At 42.0% G+C, this 22,633-nt stretch overlaps 1 protein-coding gene across 6 annotated transcripts in view; it reads left to right on the top strand.

Moving 5' to 3' along the window:
• PIEZO2 (piezo type mechanosensitive ion channel component 2) overlaps window positions 1-22,633 on the top strand; it is a 453,482-nt gene that overhangs the window by 324,289 nt on the left and 106,560 nt on the right. For 5 of the 6 annotated variants that reach the window (XM_051851439.2, XM_051851440.2, XM_051851437.2 and 2 more), the window contains exons 9-15: window positions 1,834-1,953; window positions 5,387-5,425; window positions 6,312-6,450; window positions 10,639-10,787; window positions 14,995-15,225; window positions 19,233-19,356; window positions 21,750-22,042. In XM_051851439.2, coding sequence (XP_051707399.1) covers window positions 1,834-1,953; window positions 5,387-5,425; window positions 6,312-6,450; window positions 10,639-10,787; window positions 14,995-15,225; window positions 19,233-19,356; window positions 21,750-22,042 — 1,095 coding nt within the window. The remainder of the gene's footprint in view (window positions 1-1,833; window positions 1,954-5,386; window positions 5,426-6,311; window positions 6,451-10,638; window positions 10,788-14,994; window positions 15,226-19,232; window positions 19,357-21,749; window positions 22,043-22,633) is intronic. The other variant, XM_070050492.1, reaches the window with a different exon arrangement.

The following is a 22,633-nucleotide window of genomic DNA, read 5'->3' as shown; positions in this document are numbered from 1 at the left end:
TTTCTCCAGAATGTCAGGAGCTCTGCTATTACATAGTTCACTGGCAAAGGAAAGAGGCAAGTTAAAGGTGTTTGGACCATTGATGACAACCATTACCAACATAGTGCATAGTGTGTTATAGGCTTGAAAGGAAATCCAATCAAATTGTCTTAGTTTTTCTTCAGTTCTCTTTTAAAATTTGACTAAGCCAATGAAATCAACTAAAGTGTTCATTGTACTTACTTCCTCTGCAAACATATATGTGAATATGTATATTGTGCAAACACAAATAAATGTGTATATGTATGGGATTAACAGATAAGCAGGTGCTTCAAGAAGTTTGGAGACAACGTGCCTTAGCTTTTAATTCAATTTTCCATGAACTTTTTAAAGTCCCCTGTTACTATGAGAACTATTTCTGAACACTGTCTTACACATGCTAAACACTAGTTTAAGACATTAAATTATCTACAGGTCCCAGTACCTAGAATTTTCTCCATTATATCTCCAGGGGTCTCTCCAATCCACAGTGACACAGTGAAGGTTGTGTTATGGCCCCTTCTTGCCAATGTGGTGGGGCTATCTGGGGAACAGGGCAGGCAAGGAGAGAACAGGAAAGGCAATCAAAGCTATAGACCATGAGACAACAGCAGTATCAAAAATTATAATGTCTGCGGGGTTTTGTGAAGGATTTTAATTTTAGTGTTATTTTAATACCAGTATCAATGTCTCATTAGACAGGCACTTGTTTTATGCACTTGATAGGCTCTTGCTTATGCACTTAATAGGCTCTAGATGCTGGTGGCTTTAATAAAGATCATTTTAATTAAAGATTGCCAATGGCTGGCTTACAGTTAGCTGTGTGCTTTTTTGAAATCTCTTTCTCTAAGTGCCATTTGCAGAGCTGCTTCCTAGGGCCTTTGGGAAGCTGTGGCAATTTAAGAACATCAGCATGTCAGCATGTTCTGTAATGTGTGGGATTCAGTAGGCATCAGGGAACTTTTCTTTTTTAAAAAAGAGATTTTCAGGGCCGGCGTTGTGGCATAGCAGGTAAAGTCGCCACCTGCTGCACCGGCATTCCATATAGACGACGGTTCGAGTCCTGACTGCTCATCTTCCCATCTAGCCCTCTTCTATGGCCTGAGAAAGCAGTGGAAGATGGCCCAATTCCTTGGGCCCCTGCACCCACGTGGGAAGACCCAGAAGAAGCTCCTGGCTCCTGGCGGGTTAGCACAGCTCCAGCCATTGCTGCCAGTTAGGGAGTGAACCAGTGGATGGAAGAACTCTCTCTCTCTCTGACTCTCCTTCTCTCTTTGTGTAACTCTTTCAAACAAATAAATGAATCTTTAAAAAAGAGAGAGAGAGAAATTTTCATTTATTTATTTGAGAGCTGGAGTTATAGACAATTAGAGGGAGAGACAGAGAGAAAGGTCTTCTATCCACTAGTTCATTCACCAAATGGCCGCAATGGCGGGAGCTGGGCCAATCTGAAGACAGGAGCCAGGAGCTTCCTCCAGGTCTCCCACGCAGGTGCAGGGACCCTAGCACTTATGCCATCTTCTACTGCTTTCCCAGGCCATAGCAAAGAGCTGGATTGGAAGTAGAGCAGCCAGGACACAAACTGGCAGCCATATAGGATGCCAGTACCACAGAGGCTGCATATAAATATGTTTATCGATCACAGGGCAGCATTTTTGCCATTTAAAAAAAATGTCTTAATGAAAGCTCATCTATTGTGTACCCTGTTTTTGAAAACTAATCCTAGAGCCAGAGCCACAAAGCTTCCTCCTGGCGGCCCACGCTGCCTGGGCAACTGTTTTGGGAGCAGAGCTGTTCCTGTTGTTCTGATTCCAGGTGCAGGAGGACAAGACCAAGGAAGAGGACAGAGCCCTGGCCTGTAGCCCCATCCAGATCACAGCTGAGAGGAGACGGAGCCTGTGGTACGCCACCCATTACCCAACCGATGAGAGAAAAGTAAGCCATGGAGAAAGGATCTCTATTTCTTAATTTATTCTTCCAATTTTGTACTGTGTGATTGAATATGAGCCTTATCAAACATCCGTGCACATGGGTTGCTCATAGCACATAGAAAGCCTGATTTAGAAGGCTTAGTCCCAGAGAGCTGTTTCCACAGAGGGAACACTGGGCTTCTGAAGAAAATGACGTGGTCTCATCAAACCCTATAACACCACTCATGTTCCATTGCTTCCCACACAAGTCTTGTAAGCCTTAAAAAAAAATCTTAATCTTTGAAGGACAATTCTGTGTTTCAAGCAAAAAAAATAAAAAAGCAATCTGTTGGCATGGGGGAGGTGAATGTTTCAGTGTTGAAATGCATGGCATACAACACCAAGGGTCTTCAAAAGGTTCATGTCAGATGTGTATCATGAAAACACTGTGTTTTGCACTGAAATAAACTAATCTTTTAATTCCATTTGCCCATGAACTTCTTCAGGTACACTGGTAATTTACCCTGTTGCATAGTTGGTCATTGTAGTAATTTCCATACCCGCTCAGACAGGACCCAGTGTATTAATGTGATGAAAATTCTCTTATTAGTTTAGGCAACTGTGTGTATTTGACCAGAAAAATGAGTATAGTCAGATATCATCTGAGTTATATGTACTCCATAATACACAGTTCATATAACATTTTGATCATTTTTTTGGCCATGTTGAACTCAACTCAGTGCAATGTGACTGACTGTTCTTGCATGGGGTCGATGTTTTGTCTCCCAGCATGGAGGAGAACTGAGTAGATTCTCCCAGGTGAACAACTGAGGAGTGGATTTTCTGGTTTATTTGGCGGCAGGACACAGAGTCCTATTCTCAGAGTTGCTATCATGTGCTGGAAGAGGGTGACCCACAACTCAGCTGCCGAAGGGAGTGACCACATTGCATCATGGAGCAGCGATGGCACCCTGCGCCTCCTGAGGGTTTTCAGGGACTCTTGTCTGCCTCTCGTGGACCCGGGTTTCAGGATAAACTGTGTATCTGTCAGCAGGATAGGGCAGCCATTTTCAAAGTGAGGCCTGTGGATCTCTAGAGAGCCTGTGGCCGTGTCCCCAAGGTCACAACTGTGTCTGTGTTAATACTGAAGATCTTTGCCTGATAGGACAAAGCAAAGGCCTGTGCACCAGCCAAGGCTGAGGCACCAGCTGCACGGTGGTGATTGTGCACAGAGTCCTTCACTGCCAATCACACACAGAAATAAAACCAAAGGCTGGTTTTGCTTAAGAAAACCCTTCACGAGCCAGAAAGAGTTACAGTCATGCTGCAAATATGATGTCAATACCAGGTCGCACACATGAACAGGAGAACCAGGCTAAAAAATTCCTATGACGCCATTGCTGTCATCACATAACACAGCACATTACTCACTTGTTTGTGGTGATGCTGGGGTAAATAAAATTGCTGATTTTGAAGAAAGGGAAAACTTTCCAGATGAATTTAGTGTAGACTGAGTGTTCAGTATTGATAAGGTCTACAGCAGTGTAGAGCAATGCCCTAGATCCTCACATTCACTCACCACTCACTCATTCACTCACCCACCCAAAGCCACTTCCAGTCCTGCAAGCTCCATTCACACTAAGTGCCTTATACAGGGGTACCATTTGTTCTGTCCGTTAGAGCTTTTTTACTTTACCCTTTCTGTGCTTAGACACACAAATACCATTATGTTACAGTTACCTACAGTATTTAGTACAGTAGCATGCTGTATTGGCTTCTAGCCTGAAGGTAATAGGCTGTACCAGACAGCCCAGGTGTGTAGATAAGGGACAAAATTGTCAAGCAACACAATTCTTGGATGGTATCCCTGTGGTTAAGTAATGCATGACTGTGTTGATTTTCTTAACTCTCAAACTGGAGTGCACTTCTTTGTCTCTATGTGACAAAATGCAGGACTTGGAATATGATAACTGTCCCAGTGCTGAGTGGGGACTCATTGTAGGCACCGTGGGTCCTTGCCATGTTTCCATGGAAGATCACTTTTACCTGGAATAGCAGCAATGGACAAATTTTAGCTATTCAGATCCGGGCATTTGTCAGACAATTACTAGAAAATAAATGAAGTGAGGCCATCACTCTAAGGCAAACAACGGACAGCATTTGTTGCCACCAAAGGAGTTTGAGCATTTGAGTAAAAATTAGAATTTTGGAAATTTGTGTCCACCCTGGAGAACTTGAAAACTTCCCAATATTTTGAGACATTCTGATGAAGTCAGAATAGTGCTAACAAGCATGCTTGTTAAAGTATTTTGAAGTGAAATGGACTATATTTGGTAGGGCTGTAAAACTCACTGACCCAAACACTTCCAAATCTCCACTGCCTGATAGTGCAGAATGTGGGCAGAAGATCCATAGGAGGTGAAGGACGCATTAGTGGGTGTATGTGACACAGAGTATGGAAAGCTCTTTGATGTGGTTTCAGAGTCCTCATTTCAGCCAACCTTCGCGAAACTTCGATTGGTTGAGTTTCGTAGTATGCACTGTTATCTGGATAGACTATTAGCATATTCCTTCCATTTCCAACTGCATACCTCAGGGAAGCCAGATTTTCTTGACACTTCAACCAGAACAACATATCGCAGCAAACTGAATGCAGAAACAGATACAGAATGCAGTTGTCTTCTTTTAAGCCAGACAGTAAAAATATGTGCAAATGTGCAAAACAATGATACTCTTTGCATTTCACTAGTTTAGGGGTGTTTCTTCTTGAAAATATATGTGCTTGCATCATTTATTTATGTTAAGGTTTATGTTAACCAAGGCATATGTTACATGCCTTGATTTTAATTTCTAGTATGGTAATACATAAATAAAAGAGCTTTGGATCCTTCTGTGACTTTTAAGAATGTAAATGAATCTTGACCCAAAAATTGTTGCAAAATCATTTTTATTTGCCGTGCTAGTTACTATTTGGGAGAATTCAAAACAACCTGACACTGATACACTTAAAAATTATCATCATACAATAATTATTTTATTGTTGACAGTATGAAAATTTTAAAATAATATCAAAACACAGTACAATTTCTCTTTATTAAGAATCTCTTCTTTCTTGAAAAGCAAATACTTTTAAAATTCTGCAGATGTTTCAAAGGATTCTTGGAGTATAAAAACCAGGGTAGCTTATGTATTAAATAAAACACTGGAAAAGCATTTTTTTTTATAGTCATGTGGTTTAGGGTCACTTATTTGCTGTTATAATTAACAGTTAATATCAAACCTGGAAAATTTTGCATTAGTCAGCAATGTCCTTTATATCTTGCATGGCTGTTTTAACATACTAGCATCCACCTGACTAAAGAGAATTGGTATGTGTTACAGTAAAACTTAATAGATATGTGTAAACACAATGCTTCTAGCTTACTTATTAACATGCTGTCCTGCATTGCTTTTTGCAGCTTTTATCCATGACCCAAGATGACTACAAGCCATCTGATGTTAGTATATCCTTAGAATTATCATATCTGCTTATGTAAGTGATGTAAAAGTGACAGAAATGAAATTAGATCATTAGATCCAGTACAGTGTATGGATCTATAAAATTTCCATAAGATTTTCGGTTATTTTTGTGCAGAAATTATATGTGGCTTATTGCTGTTAGAACGCCAACATGAGATTGAATATAATCAAGGGAAATATGTTTAAAATTTAGAAGATTCTGAGGGACTTCTTAAAAATACTTTTGTTCTGTAACTCCATGCCCATGACAGAATTTAAATAGGAAGTCTCATGTGTACTGAACTGTGGGTATTCACATACTTATTTCAAAAAATGTAATGCCAAGAGATAGAGGGAGAAAACCAGGCAATGACACTTGATGATTCAGTAAGAGAATTTCATGCCTGGAGTAAGTGAGGGATCCCCAGAAGGTGACTTTCACCTGAGACCCGAAGGGTGCTTGTATTAGTCCTGTAGAGAGAAGTGTGGGCCACAGGGCTAGACAGGAATAGACCAGGCCCAAGAAAGTGCTGGAGACCACCAGAGCTGGAGTGATGTCTCAAAGGTAGACAGTGGTGGGAGCTGGGACTAAAAACATCAGACCCTCTTATGAAAGCCTCACTGGCATTTTTGGACAAGTTTGTGCTTTATACTGAGAACAGAGAGTTTAGTGTATGATTCAGAACAAAGGTGCGGCAAGATTGGATACATACTTTATTACAAACACTCTGGATCATTCCGTGGAGGTGAGACTTGCTAAAATAATGGGATGATTGATGAAAGTGTTCAGCTTCCAATCAGCTCTTCACTGCCTAGTTGTGCATAGAGTAAGGAGAGGAGAAGGTCTCCCCACCATGACAATTCTTTCCCCACATTGCCCCACAGGGCCTGCTGGTGACCGTGAATGGCAACCCCGTGGACTACCACACCATCCACCCCAGCCTGCCTGTGGAGAACGGCCCTGCCAAGGCTGACCTATACTCAACACCCCAATATCGCTGGGAGCCATCCGGTGAATCCTCAGGTAACTCTTCCTGGGGTGGTGTTTCCATCTCACTCATAAGCTCATTGTGATTAATGTTCCTTTCTTTAGTTTTTTTTTTTTTTTTTTTGCCATTTCTTTTTTTTTTTAATTTTATTTAAGGTATACCAATTTCATGTATTTCATATATACAGATTTAGGAACACAGTGATACTTCCCACTCTACCCTTCCTCCCACTCATCGTCTCACTCTTTTTCCTCCTCTCTCTCCTATTCCCACACTTAATTTTTACAAAGATCTGTTTTCAGTTTGCTTTATACACATAAGATTAATCCTACATTAAGTAAAGAGTTCAGCAAATAGCATGAAGAAAAAAACACTGTTCCTCAATCATCAAGACTTGGGTTGTAAACAATCATCAAAACTTGAAATGTCAATTTCACTCCAATATACTACGTTTTAGGTACTCTATTAGTTACCTCAGATCAGGGAAAACATATGGTATTTTTCTTTTGGGGACTGGCTTTTTTCACGAAGTATAATGATTCCCAATTGCATCCTTTTTATTGCAAATGACTGGATTTCATTTTTTTTTCATTTATTTTTACCACTGAATAGTATTCCATAATGTAAATATACCATAATTTCTTTAGCCAATCACCAGTTGATCCACATCTGGGTTGATTCCATATCTTAGCTGTTATAAATTGAGCTGCAATGAACATGAGGTTATAGATAACTCCTTCATTTGCTGATTTCATTTTGTTGGGGTAAATTCCCTGGAGAGGGGTTGCTGGGTCATGTGGTATATCTATTTTCAATTTTCTGAGATATCTCCATACTGTCTTCCACAGTTATGTCTGCACCAGTTTACTTTTCACCAATAGTGGATTAGGGTACCTTTTCTCCCACAACCTCACCAGCATTTATGGTTTGTTGGTTTCCAGATGAGAGCTATTCTAACTGGAGTGAGGTGAAACCTCATTGGGGTTTTGATTTGCATTTATCTGATGGCTAGTGATTCTGATCATTTTTTCAAGTGTCTGTTGGTCATTTGAATTTCTTCTCAAAAAATGCCTGTTCAAGTCCTTTGCCCATTTCTTAACTGAATTGTTTGTTTTGTTGTTGAATTTATTGAGCTTGTTTTAGATTCTGGATGTTAACCCTTTATAAGTTGCATAGCTTACAAATATTTTTTCCCATTCTGTTAGTTGCTTCTTCACTTTGCTGAATGTTTCCTTTGCAGTGCAGAAACTTCTCAACTTGGTATAATCCCATTTGTCAATTTTGGCTTTGATTGCCTGTGCTTCTGGAATCTTTTCTAAGAAGTCTTTGCCTATGCTGATGTCTTGCAGAGTTTCCCTGATGCTCTCTAGTAATTTGATGTATTGGGTCATAAATTTAGGTCTTTGATCCATTTGACTGGATTTTTGTGTAAGGTGTAAGATATGGATCTTGTTTCATACTTCTACATGCAGGGATCAGTTTCCCCAGCACCATTTATTGAAGAGACTGTCCTTGCTCCAGGGATTGATTTTACCTCCTTTGTCAAAGAATAGTTCATTGTAGATGCCGGGACTGATTTCTGGAGTTTCTATTCTGTTCCATTGGTCTACATGTCTGTTTTTTGCCTGTACTAGGCTGTTTTGACTATAACTGTCCTGTAGTATGTCGAAATCAGGTATTGTGATGCCTCAAACTTTGTTGTCTGCACAGCATTTAAAAAGTACTTTTAATGGTAACTAACATTTTAAAAGTTACACCTCGGATCTAGAAATGGACATTTCTGCAATCTCATGAAGAGTGTGAACATCTGGCAACACTAGCCCCTTATCCCTACAAGACAGCTGTTGACTGCATCTTTGTTGTCATTTCCCCTGCCAGCATGACCAGTCACCAATTCATAAAGGCAGAATTAGCTTAGTGTAGGGGGTGTGGGTGGGGCGGAATGTGTACAGCTTGCATGCAGGTAGCAAAGTGGCAACAGAATTATAGTGAATTTTTATCTCTCTTTATGTGAAATTAAAATGAGCATTATCAGACATTATCCAGGCTCAGTGAACGCCAGCAGCCATCCAATTTGCATTAGTAGAACATTAGACCCTTTTTGCATAATACTTTATCAGGCTTATGCCGATGGTCTGTTCTTCATAATTCTTTATCAGTACTTCCTCCATCTGCCCCTAACGGGTACAGCTGGTTAGTCACATTATCCAACACTCTCCTTTAAGAGCACATCAAGGTCAGTCCCCTACACACACACACACACACACACACACAAGTGGCACCTGTAAGGCTTCACAGAACATCAGGCTCCACCAGCTGGTTACACATTTCTGTATCTTACCTGCATGTGTAATGTGTATTGGTTTGAAATTCAGTCTTAACCTGAAAAGCTGAAGGAAATACAGTGCCTTCCATGTGTGGTCCCGAGTGTGGGCACCAGAATCACACAGGGCAGGGCTCGAGAGCTGGCATCTGTAACTGCTAACATTCAAGATGTTTGGGTCACAGCCAAGACATACTTCTAGTACACATTTTTCACCTGAGGACAAACACATAGAATTTAACTGCTGACAAGGGCCACCCAAACATACTCAAAACATAAGTTGAACTTTCAGACATAAAATAAGATCTGGGAAGGTGATCATTTTACATATTAAATCTATATCCAGGGATTGGTCCAAAGGGGTTGGTTCCACTCCCCATTCCCTTAGATACCAAAGTTCCAGGGCACCAAGTCCCTTACATAAAATGATGTAGTGTTTATATTTAACCTCCCATAGACTTTAAATCATCTCTAGGTTACTTATAACACCTAATACAATGTGAAAGATTGTATAAATCATTGTGATGCTACATAATTTAGGAAATAATGACATGAAAAAAGTTCATTCATGTTCACTGCAGGTGCAGTATTTTTTTCCAGAAATTCTCACTTCTTGCTTGGTTGAAGACAACTCATAGATACTGAGTCAACCATACACAAAAATGCCACGACCAGAGAACTAGCATGCTGGTGACTCCATAGTCATCAGCTTCAGTGTTTCCATCACTGTTGATGATCTTCAAGCTTTCCCATAGAAACCCTAAGTTTATGAAAAAAGACAGTGGCCCAGGGAAATTCACATCACATCCTGACTTGGCAGCCTGCCCAGGGTGGCACGCATGTCACTGAGTTTTCAGTGCCTGTTGTTGGTGCTAGGAAACTTGCTGCTATAGCAAATTTAAACAAAAGAGACAGAAAAGATATTTTTTTTTAACTTTTATTTAATGAATATACGTTTCCAAAGTACGAATAATGGATTACTATGGCTTCCCCCCCATACCGTCCCTCCCACCCACAACCCTCCCCTTTCCCACTCCCTCTCCCCTTCCATTCACATCAAGATTCATTTTCGATTATCTTAATTTTCGATTATCTTAATATACATTTTCGATTATCTTAATATACAGAAGAAAAGATATTTTACTTGGTGACTTAGAACAACACTTGGTGCCATACAGTCCCTCTGGGATAGGAACCTGGGTGTGACTGGGCTTGTTCCTTAGGCTCAAGGTGGCTAGGTGTATTGGTTCGCAATTCAGTCTTAACTGAAGTTAAGTCTTAACTCATGTTGCTGGCAGTGGCTGCTGTGTCATCTGAAGGCTGGCCTGGGGCAACACCTCCTTCTGAGCCCACTTACAAAGCGACTAGCAACCTCAGACTCCTGCTGACCACTGGCTCAGAGGCTTCTGTTCCCTGCCTCCTAGGTCTCTCCATTGGACAGTTCACTACAAGGCCCTGGCTTCTTTCAGAATGTGTGTGTGATGGGTTGAGAGAAGGTGCCCAAAGTGAAAGCCACAGTCTTTACTCACTGGATCTTGGAAGTGACATTCCATCCCTTCTGGAGTGTTCTATCTGTTAGAAGTATGTCCAGGATCCTATCCACATGCAAGAGGAGAGGATTGCACAGGGACATGATTATGAGGGGGTGGGGCCCCTGGCTTAGACAGCCTTCTCAAATGAAGTTGTCATCTCTTGATTTCTGAGTCTCAATCTTGTTACATTGACCAGATGGAAGAAAATGCATTGCTTTGAATCCTAAGAGTTTGACTAATTGGGAATAACTTCTGAAGTGAATAATTAGAGGTTATGCCAAAATTATACATGTGCTCCACTGCTTGGGCCGTCTCTACAAATTTCACCTATTTTATATCAATAGTTATGAAAGTATTTTCCCATCTAGAAAAGAAAGAGGAAGAAGAGGATGAGAAAGAAGAATTTGAAGAGGAAAGGAGCCACGAGGAAAAAAGAAGTGTGAAAGTTCATGCCATGGTCTCAGTGTTCCAGTTTATTATGAAGCAAAGTTACATCTGTGCCCTCATCGCGATGATGGTACGTATGATTGGCACTTCAGGGTACTGCAGAAATAGTGCCGACAGCCCTGCTGGCTCCAGACTTCACCATCATTGCACCGGCAGCGTAAGGATTTCCGTTTCTCTGCAGTGCCTTGGCAGAGAATGGTTGGTTATTTTAATTTTTCATGGGATTTTACACTACAGATTGGAAAACCCTGTCCTTTTCAATGCCACTGATCCTCCTTTTAAATATGAATGCCTTTGTCTCAAATTAGCTGACCACAGCAGAGTATCCAAGGACATATTGGATATGTTTTCTAAAAGGTGTTGAAGGTATTCAAGGCTAACACAGCTTGCTTTGATTTCTTTTGGGAAGTGACAGCCGCATTCACATCTTTTTAAAAATTTATTTGTTTGAAAGGCAGAGTGGCAGAAAGGGAAGGACAGAGAGAGAGAAAGAGAACTTCCATCCACTGATTTGCTTCCCAAAAGGCTGCAATGGCTAGGGCTGGTCCATACTAGAAACAAGAGCCAGGAACCTAATCCTGGTCTCCCACATAGGTGGCAGGAACCTAAGCACTTCGGTTGTCATCTGTTGCTTCCCAGATGTGTTATGAAGGAGCTGGATTGGAAGTGGAGCTCCATATGGTATGCTGGTGCTGCCTAGTGCACTATGCTACAGTGCTGACCTTTCAGTCATATCTTTCTTTGCATTTGGGTGACACTCTTCCATCTTATCTGTGACAGTGCTTACCAACTACAGAATCAAGCAGCCAGGGTTCCCAAGAGCCTCCAATTGTGAGCTCTTAGTGTGGGCAGGCTCATACTTACTCCACCTCCAGCCTTACACCTTCAAACATTACTCCTTTGACAGAGAGATAGAAGACAAAAAAGAAATGCTAAGCTCACTCTTTCCTAAAAACATGTTTTCTTGGGAAACCTGATTTAGCTTTGAAAATCCTAACAGTCTATGACACAACTCCTTCCAATTCTGAGTTTAATGGTGAGACCCCCCCTGGGCATGTTTCAAGACAACAAAATGAAAATGTCCTGTGACTCCAGGGAAAAACACAACAATTTCCCTGGCACTCAGTCAAGCTGCTTCCCAGGTGAACCTGTGTGTAACTCAACGATAGTTTCTATTAAGAATACTGCAGAGATGCAGTGAGGAAAAGCTCCTAGAAATTTTAATTTTTTAAAGTTTTAATTGATTTATTTTCATTTTACTTGAAAGGCAGAGTCAGAGAAAGAGAGACAGAGAGATAGACAGAGTGAGATCTTCCATCTACTGGTTCACTCTCTCCTCCAAATTCCCACAAGAGCCAGGCCAAAGCCAGGAGCCAGGAACTCAATCTGGATCTCCCATGTGGGTGGCAAGGACCCAACTACTTGAGTCATCATCTGCCGCCTCCCAGAGTGCACATTAGTAGGAAGCTAAATTGGAAGCAGAGGAGCCAGGGACTCAAACCAGCTACTGCGATAAGGGATACAGGTCTCCCAAGTGGTGACTTCACTGTTCTGCCAAATGCCCACCCCACTGATCTGTTCTCTATACGAAAGTAATTCTGTGATCTATCCTTGCTTTTTGACACTTCCCTTATATCAACCTCGACTTTAAATTACAGCAAATCTCTGACTGTTATATATTGAATATATTACAAATACAAGTTACCATTCTCATCCTGAACTCACAAAGTATACAGTTAGTTCTTTTTTTCTCCTATCACTCAGATAAATTCAGTCTTTTCTTTACTGAAAGGGTATTCTCCATTTCTTTTGAACACACAATGTGTTACTCAATCACAAGCCCTTGTGAAAACAATACAGCCCTTCATGAAAGCTTTGACCTTGCTTGGTGCCCTCCCACTGTTTCAAGGCAGCCACAATAGTACCATATGAAAAGCACCAGTCCACCATGGACATTCCCTCTCCCAGCAGACTTATCAGCCACAGACAGAAGCGGATGTCTTCCGAGAGCCAAGGCTGTGAAGATGACTGATATGTGCATTAAAAAATACAAAGCACAAATCGACTAACCCATCAGACTACTCTGAAGCCCAATGCAGGAAACAGTAATGCAGATTTAGCTCTTAATGATGGCAAGCAGAAGGCACGCGTGACTGGGCGTTAAAGAGAAAGACATTTTTCACAAATTCTTATAGCTAGCTTTTCTCTCTCATCCTCATCCTCCCATACAAGAACAGTGTAGGGGGAAATCACATTTGTGAAAATTATTCTCCTGGATCATGTGATAAGTTTGGTAAAGTTACATCTGCATTTCATGCTGCATACAATGCATTATTTAGTGTAAAACCCTTGAGTGTGTCATTTAATACAAACCCCTTCAATGTTACCGAACCTTTACCAACTGCTACTTCCAAGAACTATTTTAATGAAACAATTTTAATAAAAGCTATTTTAATCTCAAGTTTATATTTACCATGTATTTGAACCAACTTTTACAAGATATTTTATTTCTTTGACCAGCAGAGAAGCAGAGATAGAGGGAGACACAGAGACAGGGAGAGATCTTCCCTCTGCTGTTTTACTCCTTAAAAAGCCTAAATAGCTGGGGCTGGGCCAGGCCAAAGCCAGGAGCATGGAGCTCCAACCAAGTCTCACACATGAGTGCAGGGGCCCAAGGACTTGGACCATCTTCTGCTACCTTCCCAGGCTCGTCTGCAGGGAGTTGGGTTGAAAGCAGAGCAGCTTGTGTTCAAATCAGCACTCTGATATGGGATGCTGGTGTCACAGGCAGTGGCTTAACTCACTGAGCCACAATGCCAGCCCCATTAACCAATATCTTAAATAATTCATCAGTTTAAAACACTAACAGTGCTTTAGGGTAAATTTGAACATTGCCGAGAGGAAATATCTGTCTTTTGCTGACTGCATTTGTCTTAATTCTTGTTTGCTTTCCGGATGCAAAACAGGCTTGTAGAACATTTGGGACTTTAGAAGTAACTCTTGATAATTCACAATATTCAGGAGTGCAATGGACTTCAGTTAGTTCCAGACATATCTAGAAAATGTTCTTATTTTCACCAAAAAAAAAAAAAAAGTTAGCAGAGATTGTGGTTAACAGTTAACAGTTTTCCTGAGTTAGTATTTGTGAGCCTGATTTACAGATGGTTCTGGTCACTGCCATTTGAAATACAGCTCTGGTTCTTTGAAAGTTTAATGTGAATGGAAGAGAGCGTATCACATGTCCCAGGGGTGGGACACGTGTTAGTCCTACCCTTAGAGGACAGAAGCCGGGCTGTCCCTTGTTAACTGGGCTTTATTATGGGATAAGTGGAGCCTACTGTGCAATTTCCTCGTGTGAGTTTTCTGATTTCTGTCGTGTATTGTCCTCCTGGATCTTCAGGACGTGTGTGGAAAGTGGAACTTTAGAAGTATAAGTTAAAGGAAGGTGTTTTGTGCAGCAGGGTAAGCTGTCTCTTGGATAACATCTGGGGAGTAAACCAGCAGGTAGAAGATACACATCACTCTGCCATTAAAATAAATAATTTTTTCAAAAACCTCTGCCATAGGGCCGGCGCCGTGGCTCACTAGGCTAAGCCTCCACCTTACGGCGCCGGCACACCGGGTTCTAGTCCCGGTCGGGGCACCGGATTCTGTTCCGGTTGCCCCTCTTCCAGGCCAGCTCTCTGCTGTGGCCAGGGAGTGCAGTGGAGGATGGCCCAAGTGCTTGGGCCCTGCACCCCATGGGAGACCAGGAGAAGTACCTGGCTCCTGCCATCGGATCAGCACGGTGCGCTGGCCGCAGTGCGCTGGCCACGGCGGCCATTGGAGGGTGAACCAACGGCAAAGGAAGACCTTTCTCTCTGTCTCTCTCTCTCTCTGTCCACTCTGCCTGTCAAAAAAAAAAAAAAAAAAAAAAAAACACCTCTGCCATCATCCATAAATATCCGCTGACTCCAAGCTACTGGGGGAAAAGAGAGGATAAAGATGGAGAGATTTGAAGTGAAAAGGAGAAGGACTAGGAATGATGAGTCCTTGACCTTCGACCCTGTTCCCTAGAGGAAGGTCAAAGGCAACACCATTCTCCCTGATCGGTTCCCCTCTTTCTTTCCTATGCCTTGGGCCAGGAGCTCTCCAATTCCCTCCACAGCTCTTTCCTCCCTCCTCCCCCTTTACATACTGTTGACCATTTTTTTTTAAGTTCTATATAAATTTGGCTTCACAGAGTGGGACACTGCATTGTACTGACCATGATCGTTTTCTTTCCTTCTCTCCCTGAGGCTTGGAGCATCACCTATCACAGCTGGTTGACTTTTGTGCTGCTCATTTGGTCCTGCACTCTCTGGATGATTCGCAACAGGAGAAAATATGCCATGATCAGCTCTCCTTTCATGGTTGTGTATGGAAATCTACTGCTGGTATTGCAGTATATATGGAGTTTTGAACTTCCAGAAATTAAGAAGGTTCCAGGATTTTTAGAAAAGAAAGATCCAGGAGAACTTGCTTCAAAGGTAAATGAATAGGAAAACCAGAAAACAAAATAATGAAGCAAAACCACGCTACTCATAATAATTGCTATCAAGCAAAACCTTATAAAAATGACCTCCACTTAGTCTGTGCTTCTCAAAAAATACATATTTATGGCAATTTATTTTACTTAGCAATCTCTATAATTTAAACATGAACATAATTCCACTTTGCTTTGGTTTTTACTTAAAACGTCAATGCTTTCTAATCAAAGAAAATTATAAATTGTATATTCAAAATTAGATGTGGACGTAGGAATACGACATAGACGATGTCAAGATATTGGAAGATTTTCTTTGATAGATAGTGAATTTCTAAAAAAATGCTTAGTACATTGCTGTTATAAATAATCATTGATTTTAATGACTTTTCTTTCCAATTCTATCCCAGAAAACATGCTTAACAGCAAAAATTAAGTATGATACTTGCTTTTTTCCCTCTCAATTACATGATATGCCTTCTTAGGTGGTGACAAAGTGCATCATTGTTTCATTTCTCGTTCATTTTCATGGTACATGTTACTGGTTTTTATTTGAGAAACTTAGGTATCCCCACTTTACCTGCCCTGTTAACAAAGTGGTTAAACACACATCCCCTGGCTACTGACACCTTTGTTTTCAGACACTAAAAGCAATCCTATGTGCATTGAATGAGTCTTGAAAATTTGTCCTCTAAACAAAGTAGAAAAGTAGCAGCCCTGAAATGACACCCATTTACCTTCACCTGTCCTGGGAGTAGTCCCCCTCTTTAAAGGTCATCACCTCCCCTCCCCACAGCCAAGATAATCAAGAGAAAAATGAGGCAATGTGTAAACTACACCAAGGACGCATTTTTGTAAGAGGTTTTTTGATGAAGGACTCTTGGGATGAAGGAAAAAAAAACACTAACAGGTGAATGCCAATGGCATTTAGAGATCAGACCGTGATTCCCTGTATTCATAGACCCAGGAAATTCTATTCCTTCCTTCCTTCCTTCATCCCATTCTCCCAGCCCTGCTTTCACTCCTTAATCACACCCCTGACTGCAAATCCTTATCACACTCCCAAGTCACCTTTGGGTGACACTCTTACATTGATTCTCTCTCCTTCTTTCCCCCTAAACACAGGCACACACGCACACACACTCACACACAACTGTTGTTAGTCTTTTCTATTAGAGAAATTCAGAAGCTAAAGGCCATTCAAAATCTTCTTCGTTGGACTGTGTAAAAGCTATTTCAGGGCCGGCGCCGTGGCTCAATAGGCTAATCCTCCACCTTGCGGCGCCGGCACACCGGGTTCTAGTCCCGGTCAGGGCGCCGGATTCTGTCCCGGTTGCCCCTCTTCCAGGCCAGCTCTCTGCTATGGCCAGGGAGTGCAGTGGAGGATGGCCCAGGTGCTTGGGCCCTGCACCCCATGGGAGACCAGGAAAAGCACCTGGCTCCTGGCTCCTGCCATCGGATCAGCGCGGTGCGCCGGCTGCAGCGGCGGCCATTGGAGGGTGAACCAACGGCAAAGGAAGACCTTTCTCTCTGTCTCTCTCTCTCTCTGTCCACTCTGCCTGTCAAAAATAAAAAAAAATTAAAAAAAAAAAAGCTATTTCAAGCTGACTGAGAGTACCAGCGAGAGTTCTAGAAATGTGTGCCAGGACCCCTTGTCTAATCTAAAATTAATATTTGATTGGGAGGGAAACATTATTTGGGAAATAAACTGTTACCTATTTTTTTTTTTTTGACAGGCAGAGTGGACAGAGAGAGAGAGAGACAGAGAGAAAGGTCTTCCTTTGCCGTTGGTTCACCCTCCAATGGCCGCCGCGGCCAGCGCACTGCGGCCAGCGCACTGCGCTGATCCGATGGCAGGAGCCAGGTGCTTCTCCTGGTCTCCCATGGGGTGCAGGGCACAAGCACTTGGGCCATCCTCCACTGCACTCCCGGGCCACAGCAGAGAGCTGGCCTGCAAGGGGGGCAACCAGGACAGAATCCGGTGCCCCAACCGGGACTAGAACCCGGTGTGCCGGCGCCACAAGGTGGAGGATTAGCCTATTGAGCCGCAGCGCCGGCCTGTTACCTATGTTTTTAAAGTCATTCTGGGATGCTACACTTGTATTTTATTGCACCCCAGAACAAAACAAGGAGAAAAAAAAGGGCAAAGTTTTGCCATGGACAGGAACAATCAAACTTGAGGCTCACAAAGTCTTATCACAAGGGTGTTTGTGAAATCCTGTAATTAACTCCCTCTTTCACAGAGTGCTGAATGAGTCTGTGTGACACTCTGCCCTTGGTCCTCACAGGTTTGCGTGTCCCCAGGGAGCAGCATTGTTGAGTCCTGGAGAATCTCCTCCTTGGCTCCATGGAACAGTTTTCAAAAGCTGACTTGTGATTCAGTGTGTCCTAGGAAGGCAGTCCATCGGCCCCCAGGTCCTCCTAACCCCTCTGAATATGCCGTAGAGACACACATTTCTTTCCTAATTTGCAGTCAATTCACAATGACTTTCAGCATTTTAGCACCAGTCTTTCAAAAGGGCATGCACTCACTCTGGTTCTGGATTTCATTAGGTCTTCAGCGTGTTTACCAGAAATTCTTGGCGTGGAGTTATGTTGAAAGTAAATGATAAATGGACATTTATGGGTAGTGAAATGGGCAATTACTCAAAATGAAAATGAACCTATTCATTTGCCTATTTATCTTCTTCATTGCTTCGGCAAATATTTATCAAAAGCCTGCTAGGAACCACAATGAATCATCACTCCACATGCTCTAGGGTGGCTGTCACCCACAGAGGCAGAGAACAGAAGATGCCACGAGAATGTGGAGGAGCTGGAACTGTCACTCACTGCCGGTGGGAATGTACAATGGTGCAGCAACTTTGCAAAACAGTTTTTTTTTTTTTTTATCAATTCCTCAAATGTTGTCAATTCCTCAGAATGCTAAATAAAGAACTACCCTAAGACCAGCAATTCTGGTCCTAAGTTTCTAAGTCCAGGAGAATTGAAAACATACATTCACACAAATGCTTGCCTAGGAAGCCTTATAGCATCATTTCCCGTCATAGGCAATCAACTAATGAATGGATTAAAAATGTATTGTATGTCCATTCGATGGCATATTATTTAATAATGAAAAGAAATGAAGTACCTTAGTTGCTAAAACATAGATGAACCTGAAAAATACTATGTTCTGAAGAAGCATAAAAGAGGAGCATAACTTTTACAAATAAGCCACTTACCAATGAACGCATATGATTTTATTTGCATGAAATTAAGCCAATCTATAGGGACAAAAAGTAAATTAATAGTGGGCTAGGACTGGGATGGAAAGAACAGGAGGTGCTTCTTTAGGTCATCTTTTTGGGATGATGAAAATAGTTTAAAATTGATTTGCAGTGAGTTTGTACAAATCTGTGAACATACTAAACACATTGAATTAGACACTTTAAATTATGAAGTGTAGTGTTGTGTGAATTATACATCAATAAAGCTATTACCAAAAAAAAAAAAAAAAAAACAGAAACAAAAACCTACCGTGTACCAGGTACTGTATTCCCTGAAAAATGGAGCTCTTTGAGATGAAAAGAAATCAAAAGCTCTTTTTGTTCTTGTAGCCCTCAAAAAATGTTAGTATAAAGTATGAGCACATAGAACTATCCTTCCCTCGGCTTTGATAGATTAATGGGAGGAAGGAGTTCTGTTTGCTGGGATGACATTTCCTTTTCCTCACCTGCAGAAGTGGTCAAAATAAGGAGCACAGCAGAAGCAGACGGGAGTCGGACAAGGACATCTTGCTCTTATGATTGTAGTGACGTCACACTCGGGGGGCAGTGGGTCAAGGACAGACCCCTTGAGGGAGCCCAGTGGCCAGCTAACACCATCTCCCAGGGTCTCCTCAGGGCCGCTGGCTCCTGGCACCCTCCAGAGAGGGGATATAGGAGCAGTGACGTTCACACCCCGGAACCTGAAGAAAGCGTTCTGTTGGTTGAAATGCTTCATTCTGTGGTGCTGACTCTCTGATTTCAGATTCTCTTCACCATCACTTTCTGGCTCCTGCTAAGGCAGCACCTCACAGAGCAAAAGGCCCTTCGAGAAAAGGAAGCCCTTTTAGCTGAAGTCAAAATTGGAAGTGAGGAAAATGAGGAGAAAGGTAAATTCGTGTGAAGAGCGGGTGACTGGCGATTTGGAGCTCAGTGCAGTTATAGAGAAAGAGCCCCCGGATACATCAGGAAGCTTAGGGTGAGACCCGAGTGGCACCTGCACGTGAGCTCAGGGTGATGAGTGACAACATTCTCTTCTCTTCTAAGAGATTGATATATTAGCCATGAGAAAACCACACAGACCCACTAGTATGTGTTTGTGTGTGTGTGTGTCTGTGTAAGATTTAGCCACTGAGTTCTTTTTCAACTCATACTTTTAGTGAGCATTGGAATCAAGAAACTAACTCAATTCTTTTAACAATTCAAACGGTCTACTTTTCTAAAAAGGAATGCACCACCAAGTAAGGAAAAACAAAAAAGGAAGAGAAGATTGTTTTCAGAAGGGTGCTTCAAAAAGTTCATGGGAAAATGGAACCAAAAGTTGTTTATTTTAGTGCCAAAATTTTGGAAATAAATGCATAAATTTTACATAATTCTCATGAACTTTGTGATGTATCTTCACAGTATCGTCTCTATTGTAGACTTACTGTAGAGGTAAAATGAGAACAACTTGCTCCCTAACTAACCACATGGATATGCCAATAAATAAAAGTGTAGTGTTTGTAGAATTGATCATGAGACTATTAGTGAAGATAGGTAGCATTGTCTCTGTAAAACAGCTATACATTTTTATAGAAGCTGAGCTGATAGCCTTTTTTTAAAATCTTTTTTAAAAAAAAAAATAATAATAAAATCTTTTTTTAAAAGATTTATTTATTTTACCTGAAAGTTACAGTTACACAGAGAGAGGAGAGGCAGAAACACAGAGAGAGAATTGCCATTCGCTGATTCACTCCCCAGATGGCCACAACAGCTAGAGATGCACTGATCCGAAGCCAAGAGCTGGGAGATTCTTCTGGGTCTCCCACATGAGTAAAGGGGCCCAAGGACTTGGGCCATCTTCTACTGTTTTCCTAGGCCATCAGAGAGAGCTGTATCGGAAGTGGAGCAGCCGGGTCTCGAACCGGCACCCATATGGGATGCCAGCACAGCAGGCAGCAGCTTTACCCACTAGGCCACTGTACCGGCCCTTGGGCTGATAGCCTTAAGATTAATGCAAGGGCCTGAGTTGTGGCCTAGCAGCTTCAGCCACTGCTTGTGATGCTGACATTCCATTTGAGTGCCCTTTCGAGACCTGACTGCTCTGCTTCCAATCCAGCTCCGCATAAATGGGCCTGGGAAAAGCAGTAGATGATGACCCAAGTTCTTGGGCCCCTAACACCCAGATGGGAGACTCAGATGGAGTTATGGGTTCCTGGCTCCAGCCTGGCTCAACACTGTCCATTACAGCCATTTGGAGAGTGAACCAGCAGGTGGAAGATCCCTCTGTCACCATCTCTAGCTCTAGCTCTATCTCTAGCTCTATCTCTGTCTCTGTCTCTGTCTCTATCTCTGTCTCTATCTCTATCTTTCCCTCCCTCTCTCTGCCACACTGCCTTTCAAAGTAACTAAATCTTTAAAAGCTTCTAAGAGATTTATATAGTAACCATGAGAAAACCAACACAGACCCACTAATGTGTGTGTGTGTGTGTTTGTGTGTAGTTTCTTATATAGATTTAGCCATTGAGTTATTTTTCAAGAACAATAGCCTGACTATAAAGTTTAAGTCTATCCTGTGTAAATTTGATTCCTGTATTGAAAAAGAATGATTAAATTAACCAGTTGACTTTGGGGAAGAATGATTCATTCAAGTTCAACAATTGCTCTGACCCCTTCACTTCATTTTCACCCCCTCACTCTGTGAATCTATTGATTGTTTGAAAAAAATTATTCAAATTTTAGGTAGCCTTGGTAACACAGAGACAGGCCTTATATATTAGCATATTTTAAAGCAAGATGAAATAGATTTTTAATTCCAGTGCAAATAATTCCTTTACATGTGGTTAAATTACAATTATTTTTTCAATTAAATTATATTTGACCTTACAGTGACATACTTCCTGGTTAAGATTGTTAGCATTAACCCCATTCAATGAAGTACTACTTGGATTCTCAAGAATCATGAAAGTGACATATTCATTGTGATTTTTGTATTGGTGCCTATTTATTTTTTTAGATCCAACCATACCTAAAGCTATCATTATATATTAGAAGGAAGGAAGATGTTACAAAGAGATTAGCATAAACATAGCACCAAATTTATTTTCCTTTAAGCTATATTTTCAGGAAGATTATAAAAATTGACCGTGCATTAGTTATGAATGTGTCCTTGTTTATTAGGACAGGATGAAATCATTCAAATCAAATAATAATTCATAAAGTCCCTATTTCCATGTCCCACATGCATCACGCATGGTCGGAGTGTGGTTCTGGCCGGGTAACGACACAGTTTTCTGTTTTGAAGACGAGGACCTTCAAGACATTCCAGTGGAAGGGGAGCCTCAAGGGAAGGAGGAGGAAGAGGCAGCAAAGGAGGAGAAGCCAGAGAGAAAGAAGGAGGTGGAGGAGGAGGAGGTGGAGGAGGAAGACGACCAGGACATCATGAAGGTGCTGGGCAACCTGGTGGTGGCCATGTTCATCAAGTACTGGATCTATGTGTGCGGGGGCATGTTCTTCTTCGTCAGCTTCGAGGGCAAGATTGTGATGTACAAAATCATCTACATGGTGCTGTTCCTCTTCTGTGTGGCCTTGTACCAGGTAGGTGACCGTCGCCTCTCCCATCTGTCCTGGCAGTACCTGCGAGCCACCCTTGCAGAGATAATAATTACTTGAATCTCTTGAGCCTATCAGAGAAAGTGACAGATACAATGCAAAAGTGGGACATGATTCTCTTCAACGTTCTCGTCACTTTCAAACTCTAGTTCTTAAAAATTCAGAAAAGCATTCATGACCTGTTTGTAAGTTATTGATTTAAGATAAAGATATCTGAATAATTGCATTTTTAATATTAATTTAAGAGCACTGTTATTGGCTGGTGCCGCGGCTCCATAGGCTAATCCTCCACCTGCGGCGCTGGCACTCCAGGTTCTAGTCCCGGTTGGGGCACCGGATTCTGTCCTGGTTGCCCCTCTTCCAGTCCAGCTCTCTGCTGTGGCCCGGGAGTGCAGTGGAGGATGGCCCAAGTGCTTGGGCCCTGCACCTGCATGGGAGACCAGGAGAAGCACCTGGCTCCTGGCTTCGGATCAGTGCAGCGCGCCGGCCGTAGTGGCCATTGGAGGGTGAACCAACGTTAAAGGAAGACCTTTCTCTCTGTCTCCCTCTCTCACTGTCCACTCTGCCTGTCAAAAA

This window comes from Oryctolagus cuniculus, chromosome 10, assembly GCF_964237555.1.
Source record: "Oryctolagus cuniculus chromosome 10, mOryCun1.1, whole genome shotgun sequence".
NCBI classification, from domain to species: domain Eukaryota; kingdom Metazoa; phylum Chordata; class Mammalia; order Lagomorpha; family Leporidae; genus Oryctolagus; species Oryctolagus cuniculus.
Note: the sequence above shows the minus strand (reverse complement) of the source record. Positions and strands in the feature narration are given on the sequence as shown.